Raw genomic sequence first — 11485 nt, 5'->3', positions numbered from 1 at the left:
CAGAATGGAGAGTGTGACAATAATCGAATGGATGACAAATGGCCAATAGCGCAATGAGTTAATATCGTTTTGTCAAACACAATTAGTTGGCCCGGCAGACAGTAGTCTGAAACCTGAGTGGATCGTGATTGTAGCTGGCTATGTTTGAATGATTTATTCGTTATTCACCAGAGGACTGATCCAAGATCAGCTAGACAGTTTGAGTGGTACAATACAAGTGGGTTACGAGGGAGTACAAATTTTATTTGCTTTCTAGCCCTCATTTTGCCATATTACCTAATTTGGATGCTGTGATGTTTGGTTTCTTAATGTTACCTTACGATTATAGTCTGTAATCTGTCAGTAATCGTTATCATAAAGTTAGGAAACACAAATTTGCTTTCCCTATATGATATTATTTTTTCGAAAGACCAATCTTTATAGAGTCCTTACTTATTTTGCTATTAAACTGCTGAGCTTCTTTTTGTCCTTTATAAAAATATTTGTCTTTAATGTTCCGTTTTGGAATGAGAAATCTTTAATATAAATTGTTAGGGTCCACCTTTCAGGTTCAAAGTTCTCTTTTTCATCTAAAGTTTATGGTTCCTTAGAAAAAATAAAAATGTTTTACATTCAGCCAGTAGATTTCCCCTTTATAAATATAGTAAATGTATCCCATGCGAAAAATAAAAGTTAATGTTTTCTCCCCATCTTAATATTAATTTTTTATGTTTTATATTAAGGCATTAGATTTACCCTTATAAATGTATTAAATGTATCCCATGTGAACAATAAAAATTAGCTCCACTTCTTAAACTAACTTTTTACTCTATTTTACTTGCGTCAATTCCTCGCGGGACTTCTCTCAGTTTCTCACCTCTTATCGGGGTTATTTTAGGAACTTTAATTAAATGAAATGCTCGTGGCTGAGCAAATTTGATCTGCGAATATTTAACAAGAAGGCTTATTTAATTATTGTTCGCATTGCCAAGGCAAACAAGCACTTGTGCTCTATTCCGCCAATTTGGCGAAGAAAGAGCAGAACTTGGCCTCTGCTTATCAGTATCTTCCCTGGCCCATTTGCGCCTGTTTACCGGAGTCATTGCCACGGTATATGTATATACCTATAACCAACCATAGCCAGAGGAGGTGTTGCTTGCTAGGGCCATTTTAGAGGTTATATTTATATTTGCACCGATTTTATGGGTCGCTGGCAATGTGATTTCGTGTTTACCCGCAAATATTGGCCATCCAAGTGCGGCAATGAAGTCCTGGTTAGCACGTGATGGCGTGATTCGGGTTTCGATCTTAGGGGTTCTGCGAGATCGGAGATCTCTGGCTTTGTCGCACCAGCAGATGAGTCACCTAGCGAGCCACTTGGCGGACTGAGGTGGTAAATTCTTTATCTCAAGACAACATCTGCTCCCTGGCAGGCAGTAGACAGTTGCTTGTGTTTGGGTCGTCACAGCCAATAAACAAGGAAAAAAAGTTTAATTAATTAAAAACATGGTGGGGCTATGTAAATAGAAGCCAGCGTCAGTGGCAGTGGGCAAATATCATAAATAGAAAGGCAAATAATCAAATAATCGAAATTAAAACGTGCAGTATAGCCGCGGAGATAATCAGGGCCCATTTGAAGTCTCAAGTGAGTGTCTAAATTTAAAGCGATGACAGCTGAAGGAGCCGAAATGGTCAGGCAGGTCTTACTTTTGGTACTTTTCGACTGGTTTCTAATAATATTTAGCGTGGCTCTATCTCTAACTCCTGGTAGCCCAATTGAGGCACTAAACTGTTATCAGTGGTTGGCGTACGTTCGCCTTCAGTGACGTCTTTGGTTTCTTATTTGCTGCGCGTCTTAAAGTAATGTTTAATATTTGCTCTTGCCACTGGGGCGTATGCGTAACGCGCTGGCATAGCGGAAGCTGCTGTAAAATGTCAACCCTCCCGTGCTGAGTCAGTTAAAGTCAGAGCTGCCCTGGCGGGTGGCACAGCGCCTTATCACCGATCTGATGAACAAGAGTCGGCCATCTTTCCATAGTTATTGCCAATCTGAAACATCGCTTTGTTTACAGCAATAATTTCATGTTATCAGCCAAGTGACAAGACAAAAAGTAAAAACGAAATCGAAAGCAATTTATCACCCGCGTGTGAGGAAGAATTTTAGCCCCCAGACATCGAAAAAATAAAGAAAGGTACCTTATTCACGTGCTTCAAAACAAGCCATCACATCATGACAGGTTGTTCAGCTTTCTAGCTGGCCAAATACAAGATCTAAATCTGAGCTGGCACAGAAACCGGAGCGGTAGTGAACTAATAAATCAGTTTCCTTTTTTGCACTCTGTTTGGGGAGTGTGCTGTGACAGACGTCTTACGTGGAGACGAAAAAATCTAAATAAATTAGCAGAGCACAAAAAGCAACTAAGTTGGATATATATAGAAGCTCATATCACAAAAATCGCCAGGTACTTGTCCGGAAAGTTAGTTGACTACACCGAAATAAATCACATTTGGAATACTCTTAAAATTATTTAAAAAACTAATAAACAAATTAACAAATAGCACGACTAAACACTGAAATAAAACTAAATAAACTTAAAGAATCTACGATTTGCTCACATCAATAGATGGATAAAGAAAGTTCTTATCGACTGGGTTTACTATTAGACATAATATTCGATCAGAAACCGAAAAAACTTGTATATATATTCATTAAGTTGATCGGAAAAGTTTGTAAGCCATTTTAATATGTGTATTACTATCAAACGTAGATAATTGATATTTTCAGCCTTTATAAGAACTATCTTATTATACCTCATGGACAAATTTAGACATCCAATGAGCTTTAAGTTTACGTAGGTCATCCTGAATGTTCGGAGTTCTTACCTGGGGTTATTGAGTTTAAAACTATAATTTCTTCCCGTGCATACAAATGAATACATCGACGTTTCAGGGCGATCTTAGTGCTTACCACGTAAATTTGTTTATTTCTAAACTGGAAGTTCCAGTTCGATGCGTTTCAGTACGTCGAGAACAGATCTATAGTCGCGTATCCGCTGGCGAGCGGATCGAGGAATAACGACACATTACAACGACAATATCGAATGGGCTATCTATGAGCTAACACGAAAACAGCCTGCCATTGAAGAGCAGTTGGTTAAGTTACTTCGCCGGACTGGACTCCTCACCGCCGGTGATCGCCGGGGACTTGGCAAAGTCCTGGAACGTGTCCTTGACCTTCTTGAGACCCCTGCCCGCGTAGCAGGGCAGCATGTGGACGAAGCGGAAGGTGTTCTTCACGCCCTCGTTGTAGTAGTGCTTGGCCAGAAAGCGCATCTCGCCGGTTCTGGGCAACTCCGGCACCTCGAAGGGCAGTTGCTTCTTCACCTTCTGGACATAAGGGCACAGTTCCGACTTCACGGTGTTGTAGAGCTTGTCCGACTGGTCCGAGTCGCCCCAGATGCCCACCTGGCGTGTGTAGTAGACGGCTCCGCCCAGCAGGCCGCCGCGCACCAGAAATCTGGAAAAGATTCCAAGAGTATACCCCCCATTTAGGCTTACGTAAGCTTTAAGAATCGCATTCGCACTCACCCAACAACCATGTTGAATCGTTTGTTTTGGGGAAGAGAGTGTGACAGTCACTTGGGGGCTTTGCTTGTATCCAAACACCGGGAGTCTGGTCGTTTTCGTTCAGAATTTTGGAAAATTTCCTGTTTCTACTTCATATTATTGTCGCAGTGATAGAGATGGGCACTCACAAAAGTATCGATATATCGATTTTTTTTTTTTTTTATTTAAGCGCGGTCGCAAACCATCAATATCCCAACTAGGTACTTAGCAAGATCTCAAACCAAATTGGAATAGGTATTCAAATGTACCGCATTTGTTATCAGTGGCGTTGGCGGAATTTAGTTGAGGGGGTTTTATAAACAATGTTTGGAACCTGAAAAGGGGTTAACGCCGAATCCTTACTACGCCTTTAATTGCAAATACCCGTTTAAGCCAGGGACCATAAATATAAGTTATATGTGATGTTTTTTTTTATATTTTAAGATGCATACTGCTAATATTAAATTTAAACGTAACTTTTGAGTGGTGGTCCACAAGTTATAAGCGAATCAGAAAATCAATCAGACAAGTTTATAGGTTCGGAGTGGCGTTCGTGAAAGATATATATTGATATTATATATCACTGAAAAGGTGACAGTTCGAACTGTCAATCAGGCATTCCTTTCATATTGCTCATCGATCAAATCACGATGTTCTACGTTCTTTAGTTGCAAATAACCCTCTAACTTAAACGGAAGAGATTAGCAAAGAATTGAGCACCGACAAAAATTAACTGTGTTTCCTTATTGCGATGATAGCCCCATAGGTGTAATTCTAGTTGACAATGAACTAATTAAGAACCCTAAGGTGAATAGATTTTCAATAAATTTTAAAACGGAAAAAATAAAAAAATTCTTTTCGGATAACATTTCAATAAATTAAGATTCCAAACTATCTGAGACGGCAGCCGTTGTAAGAAATTTATGATGACACCAGGTGGTTTGTTAAATTTTCAAGTTCGGCTCAAACTTAAGCGCAAACTGAAGTTGGCATTTGCCCGCATTCATATTCGCATTTGCATCTCATTAACAACAAAAGCCGCTAATCGGGTGACAGCTCAAAACGCTTTTTGGCGCCAGCAAAGTGGATACTCTTTTTAAGAAAAGATAGGTTGTTTCAGCAAAATAGTTTGTTTATCCCCCAAGATTATTGTGCACTCATCTTACTAGTACGGATATCCACAGGAGTGGCCTTTTGGTGGTCATAAAAATTATAATATTCCCATTTTTGGTTTATCTTTAAGAACTTCATAAACTACGCAAGCCCTAACATTATATCTTATTAAATAGCAAAAGTGTGTATAATATTCGCTTAAATATTTCTCCCATTTCCCATTTGGGCTTACAATTTATATTTTTATTATGAATTTAAGTCAAGATTAGATAAGAGGCATTGTGGAAGCATCTGTAAGTCGCGATTGTTAATCTGTGATTTCTAGGGCGCAGATAAGGAGAATGCGTTATAGATCCCCATTCAGGTGGTAGAGGTTATAGAGCAAACTAGTAGTAAAGCCGTAATAAAATCAAACAACAGACGATAGCACGCCGAGCTATTAGACGAGAAACGCTCGTTAAACTCGGTCAAATTCATATTTTCAGATGAGCGAATTAAATTAATAATTCGGAACTGCGAAGAGACACCTGTTTGGCGATGTTGTAGGTGTAGGTCAGTGATCGGTAGAAGTATAAAACGATCTGTCGTCGAACTCAGAGACCAGTAATCAATAGCACCTTCAGCAAAATCAGCACTGAAATGTTCAAGAGCGTAAGTCTGATGAGATAAGAGTCCTTAAAGAACAGCTAACCAATAATGTTTTCCACAATAAAGGCGCTTATCATTTCCCTGTTCCTGGTGGCAGTCACCCGAGCTGCAGATGAGTCCCAATCACAAACCACCAAGTACCTGAATGACATCAAGCCAGATGGCACCTACAGCTGGGAATTCGGAACCTCGAACGGAATCGACGCCCAGGAGAGTGGTCTGGGTGGAGTTCAAGCTGCTGGATCAGTGAAATACACGGCTCCCGATGGTTCACCTATCCAGCTGGAGTATACGGCCGATGAGAACGGATATCGTCCCACTGGTGCCCATCTGCCCACGCCACCTCCTACTCCAGACTACATCCTCAAGGCTCTGGCCTACATCGAGGCCCATCCCTTCAAAAGAATCCAGCTGAAGAACTAGTCTATAAATATAAGATTTAGGTTAAATAGGTTTAGCAAAATAATGTACATAATAAAATACATTTAAGAATTACAATCTTATGTTTACTTCTTTAAATTGAAAGGATTCGGCAAGCCAAATATTTAATATTCTTAAAAAACACCAACATTTGGCATGTTTCATGGAAATGTTCCCTTTCACAACAATCCTGAGGACGAGAAAATGTCATATCATGAACGAACTTTAAAATAATATTCACAATCCACCAAGAACGAAACGAAACTAGCTTTGTGTTTTCTTCTTTATTGGTTGTAAATCATTGTTAAATTGCAACAATTTGTGATATAATTTAGCGTTCCGATAAAAGTTCGTTTGTCGGCTTTAGTTTGCAACTAAAGTTCAATTGATAGATTGAAGAAATCATAGATTCAACTGCCAGACTTTGCTTCCATTGAGCTTGAATTAAAATTTCGTTTGTTGCGCGCTTTTGAAGTGCCAAAAAATTATCGAAAAAATTTTACATAAAATTGTTCAACTCGTTTGTAAGTATCTTGTATCTCTTAAATCACATTGAAAACATGCTCCTCTCCTAGGTGTGTTAATATTATAATCGTAATTATTGTTAATTTTTTTTGTTTCTGAAAAGTACAACGTGCACATATCTTAGTAGTTGAATTAGTTCATAATATGTTGTTTGCTGGCTTCTCTAATTTTTTCGCATTTTGTTTTTTACAATAAGTTAACGTTTATCTTTATATTTCCCCTGCAGTGGGTTTTATCTTCTTGCATAGGCAACTGTTGTTAATAATATTAAGGTTTTCTAATGATTTATTTCCGTCTTCTGTCAGTTCGTCAAAGGTCCAGTTTTTTTTTGAAAATGTAGATTCAGAACGAAATTGCTTCGTTAGTCATCGCTTAAATAGTTTTATTGTTTAGGCCGCTTAGCATAGTTAATTAGATCTCCTTTGCGCTTGTTAAAGCCGATTCCAATTGGTTTGTTTGTTACAATAATCAATTAAGATGCATTTTGAGTAAATAATAAAAAAGAGTAGAAAAATCTAATAGATATCTTTACTTTTGGATTTTCTTGTTAAGTTTTAGTTTCTTTTTAGTGTTTGCAAAAAGTGCTATTCGCTCAAAAATTATTACATGTTTTTTTCGTTTTCTTCTGTTTTGTATTAAAGATCTCGAATAATTTAAGTTATCGCTTAGCATTGATCGAGTAGCGTTTTTGTTTTCTTCACCTCCTCTTCACTCGCTCTGGAGTAAACACATAAATTTAGTTCTGATACAATTACTAAAGACATAAATGAACGTATTGACTTAAACATAAACGCAAATGGGGCTTCGTGGGGGATGCGGGGTAACATAAGTATCGCTTAATAAACATAATCTAGAAGACTGCCTGTCTATTTGTAAATTTCCAAAATGTCAAAATGTGTATGGTTCTCGGTATGGGGTTAGAGTTAGTGTTGAATTAGACTCGGGGTTAAGTGTGGTGTGCATGTGTGGATTCAGCTTCCTGCATTCCGCTGTCTTTATGCCGTGGTGGGCGATGCGGCTGGGGTGGCGGCATTGGTCAACTTGGGCGGATGCGTGGCGTTCACCACCCGGTTCGTGTTGTCCCGCGTCTTCGAGTGCTGCAGCTGCATCAGATAGTGCTGCTGCGTCGGCTTGTGCAGCGCCAGCTGCGACAGTGCATCGTCAATGGTAAACCACTGGCGCTTGCGGCCGATGCTCCGCGAGTCCTCCCACTCATCCAATTCCTGGGTCACGTTCATGACGAACACCTCGGTGCGATGCATGTGGTCGTTGTTCTAGAATAAAAGACCATAATTGAATCGGGTTGAACGGAAAAGGGCCTAATAAAGTTGAATGGTGAAGAGAAAATGGTAAATCAATTACGGTTTCTCTTTATACCAACCTCGAAAACACCCAGACAGCGACCCAAATCACCAACGACGCCGGCTTCCTCGAGCACTTCGCGTACGGCGGTCACCGAAGGCTCTTCCTCGGGTTCTACACCACCTCCTGGAACGATCCACAGCTCCGGGCGACGAGACGAGGTTACCAAGAGTACCTGGATACAAGTAACAATGTTAGCAATAAAGTTATGTATCTTTTAGGAAATTATTTTGATTTCGTAAAATTGCGAAATTAATAAAACTGTTTTAAATAGTCATTAAATCGGCCAATAGGCAGGTAAAGAATTACAAATCTCCATTTACCTCCGCCTCAGTTTCGGATTTCACGCAAATACAGGCAGCCCGTCGCCTAAATCCATCCTTGTCGTAGATACGAGTAGAGTTGGGCTTCTCCTTGACCATCTGGGAAACAGAATAACAAAATTGAAATAGTCGCACTAGTGGGCCTTACAGTAAACCTGCCTGATAACTCTCATTATTTTACCCCCTTATGTACACGTTCAAAAATAACAATCGCTGATAAATGCTAAAGCTCTTCATATATCATTTTATAGCTTGACGCCTTTAATTTGAATGTGCGGCACATGAAAATCGTGATTCCGTCCTTATCAGATGCGCGATTGTCGGACCATCGACAAACTGCACCGCCTGTCCGTCCGGCTTATCACATATCAGCCGGTCTTTCTCTGGCGCATAGCGTGCCGTACTCGTTTACCGATTGTGTCCCTCATGAATGGTATATGGTCTATTTTATGGCGTTATTTTTACAGCCAAAAGGAGGATGAACCGAATATAACTATTAGCTGGCGTATTTTGAAAAGATCATTGATCAAAATATCAATTTAAAATGATCAGTTTTTAATTGTATATCTAATTAACTATTGAAAAAATACTTTCAAAAAGTCGAACGTTAGTTTGTTTTTCAAACAAAGTACGTAATTTGATGTTTACACTGTCAGACCTTGGAAATACCCTATAGATCTACATTTCTAGTTTATTGGTTTGCTTAGGATATTAATTCTCATATCCAACATTTATTTCAGATATAATCTTTGATGATAAATTTAACTCTCTTATTTATACCAAGTATTTACCAGCAGCAATGTTAATACTTTCTATTTATAGAGTAAGATATTACAAATGCTAGTCCTAGAAACCATTACCAACAAGTTATTTCTGAAGATAACAGCGATAGTTTAAGGTACACATTTATTGCCTATCGTCTGCTACATAGGGTGTAATCAGAGGTGCCGTTGATATCTTAAACGTAATTTTTATGTAATTTCGGTTAAAATTTGTTTGAAAGAAAAATTTTAAAGAATACTTCCAAATCTTAAAGGTGTCAAGTAGGAATATATCTAGCCCTATAGCATAGTTTTTAATCTGTAAGGGAGAGATATGCATGTCCTATAAATAGCCTTTTCTCTAGATATATTACTACCGATTGGGAAGTTTTAGGGTATTATCTAGGTCTATTTAACTCAATTTTTATCCGTGTGCTTACGTTTGCAGTGGTATTCGCTGATAGCAGATGCGCGTTGTTGTCTTCTTAGGCACTTGTTCTCCACTCCCTCCTCGTATTCCTCCTTTATCACCACTTCTTATCGCTCTCTGCCCCTTCTCGTCTTCCGCTGCAACAAGTGTTGCGTGTGTGTGTGCTTTTGATGTGTGTGTGTGTGAGTGTTCGTGGGGAGCCGGTCGCTTTTGCTTCTTGCGATTTTCTGCTTTTCTGGCGATCTCGTGCCGCTTTTTCGCAGGTGATTCTTGGCCACTCTTCACCTTCCGCCCCCTCCTCTTCCGCACACAACGGAACACAAAGGGAAATGGCGAAAACAAAATCTAAAGACGACAATTTCTGCGCTCGCACGTCACACGAGACGTTGTGTTGTATTGGTGTTTAGTGTTCGTGTGCCGTGCCGTGTGTTTTTGTTGTTTTGAAGTAGTAACGAAAAAATAACTTTGTGATTGTGTGGGTGGGGAAAAGCGAGAAACTTGTTGAAATTATACAAAAAATAAAAACGAGAAGAACCGAAATGAAGAAGGAAATAAAGCGCAGACAGGGCAGAATTATTTAACTATTTTGCAAGTATTGCATGTTGTTGTTGTATTGGTTTTACACGGGGGAGCGTGCGACGCGTTTGAACGTGTGTGTGTGTGAGAGCAGCTTTTTCCTCGTCTCTCCCTCTATCTTTGTCCTCAAACTTGAGATCCGATTTTAGATCTCAGCTCAAGTTTTCGCTAGTTCACAGCTCCTCTTTCGCCTTTTTTCGCCGTTATCCCAGCGACACACATGCACACATGTTTTTGCTTCCCATTGCCTCCACAATATGCGCGTGTTTTCCGGCTGCTCTGCTTAAAATGGGCGAAGCGAGTTGGCACACGTCTGCTGGAAAAGCGGAAAACGCGTGCTTTTCACCGTTACGTCGCGAACGAAGCCGCGCGGCCTTTTTGGTGGGTGGGTGGTTGACCGATTTTATATTATTTGTTTAACTAAGTATTAGTATCGAGCATCGATGTTTTTGACGATACTTCTCGATGTGTCGTCAAAATCGACTTGATGGTATCGATTTTCATATCGATGTGTTAAATCGAGTTATACCCATCTCCAAATCGGACTAAGCCAATACACCTTCCTGACATAGCAGAGACACTCTTCTCAGACAACGATAATTTGGAAAATATCGCAGATTTAAAAGTATTTTTAAAAAAGGAAGTTGGGTATTTATATGGGTAGAAATGTAATGTTATTTAATGTAATACTAAAAATAAAAGGTGTACAAGATCAAACGGATAAAATAATATTTACCTCTACCTTACTGTAAAACCGATAAATCTTTGCTCCCATCTAAGACTTGTAAGGTCATCGCCACGCGGCGGACATCCACTTGAACTTGAGTGCCATTTGCATAATACCACAATAAATTTCGGTATCGCCAGCAAAAGCTTGCAGTCCCACAGCGGACACTTTTTGGCATACTGGAATAAGCATATTCTGCACAATTCCTTCTCATCAGCTCGGTAGAATCACGAATGGAGAGAAGTTGTTGTGGTCAAAGCGCGATGGCGGCCATTGTATTAAAAATTTTATACGATTTAAACTGGTTCTTGTTGGGTTGGCCATGTAGTCAAATATGCTTCCTTTCTTGTTTTAGTTTAATTATAATTACCATATTTAGCACGTGTTACAAAATTTGACTTTTATATATTTACTTCGATGGTTGCTAGACATTTCGCTTTGAGTCCCCATTTTGTAACGTATTCTTCGTTTGTTAGTTCGTCAAAGCGTTTGAAAAATCGCACTCCTTATCTTTCGAACCCCACACTCAAAATAATGTAAACTTAATTTTTTTTTCCTTTTCCAAATTGCAGTTTTGTTGAAAAAAAATTTTTTAATAAGTCAGAACAAAATTATTTAAGTAATTTTTTATAGCACATTAAAAGTTGACAAGAATTTTTGTGTTATCTTAACTGTTATTCAAGACTTAAGAAAAAATTATTTTTGAGCCATACTTTTACAGCCTTGTAAAACGATGACCAGAAGCTGCAGCGGCAAGATCTATGGCACGAGCTCAAGCTAACTTTCGTATATGTTATATTTTAAATTAAATATTGGAATAGACTTTTTAGACTAGTCAAGTATCTCGGATTTCTTTAAGAAACTTAATCGCAAATAAGTACATGCCAACAATAAAAACGGACAATTTGAATACTTAAAATAATAGCCCAAATTGAATAAGCTTAAAGTGAATCCTGTGAAACTAAAAGAAGCACATTTTGGAAAGGCTTTCAACATTGCTAGTACTGCTTTTACT

General features: G+C 38.9%; 3 protein-coding genes across 3 annotated transcripts; 1 reads left to right on the top strand and 2 right to left on the bottom strand.

Moving 5' to 3' along the window:
- Nucleotides 1–2923: 2923 nt before the first annotated feature.
- On the bottom strand, nucleotides 2924–3728 carry LOC119554735 (MICOS complex subunit MIC13 homolog QIL1). The gene is made up of 2 exons (XM_037865756.1): nucleotides 3568–3728; nucleotides 2924–3496 (listed from the first exon to the last, which is right to left on the bottom strand). The coding sequence occupies exons 1-2, from the start codon at nucleotides 3576–3578 to the stop codon at nucleotides 3139–3141; spliced, it is 369 nt and encodes a 122-aa protein (XP_037721684.1). The 5' UTR covers nucleotides 3579–3728; the 3' UTR covers nucleotides 2924–3138.
- Nucleotides 3729–5029: 1301 nt separating this feature from the next.
- Nucleotides 5030–5844, top strand: LOC119553763 (endocuticle structural glycoprotein SgAbd-8). The gene is made up of 2 exons (XM_037864370.1): nucleotides 5030–5349; nucleotides 5413–5844. The coding sequence occupies exons 1-2, from the start codon at nucleotides 5338–5340 to the stop codon at nucleotides 5767–5769; spliced, it is 369 nt and encodes a 122-aa protein (XP_037720298.1). The 5' UTR covers nucleotides 5030–5337; the 3' UTR covers nucleotides 5770–5844.
- A 205-nt stretch (nucleotides 5845–6049) lies between these two features.
- On the bottom strand, nucleotides 6050–10183 carry LOC119554090 (diphosphoinositol polyphosphate phosphohydrolase 1). The gene is made up of 4 exons (XM_037864838.1): nucleotides 9178–10183; nucleotides 7977–8075; nucleotides 7673–7828; nucleotides 6050–7565 (listed from the first exon to the last, which is right to left on the bottom strand). Exons 2-4 carry the CDS (start codon nucleotides 8073–8075, stop codon nucleotides 7287–7289), a joined length of 534 nt encoding a protein of 177 aa, XP_037720766.1. The 5' UTR covers nucleotides 9178–10183; the 3' UTR covers nucleotides 6050–7286.
- Between the last annotated feature and the right edge of the window lie 1302 nt (nucleotides 10184–11485).

Source organism: Drosophila subpulchrella, chromosome 3L (assembly GCF_014743375.2).
Source record: "Drosophila subpulchrella strain 33 F10 #4 breed RU33 chromosome 3L, RU_Dsub_v1.1 Primary Assembly, whole genome shotgun sequence".
NCBI lineage: Eukaryota > Metazoa > Arthropoda > Insecta > Diptera > Drosophilidae > Drosophila > Drosophila subpulchrella.
This window is presented reverse-complemented; position numbering and strand designations above follow the sequence as displayed.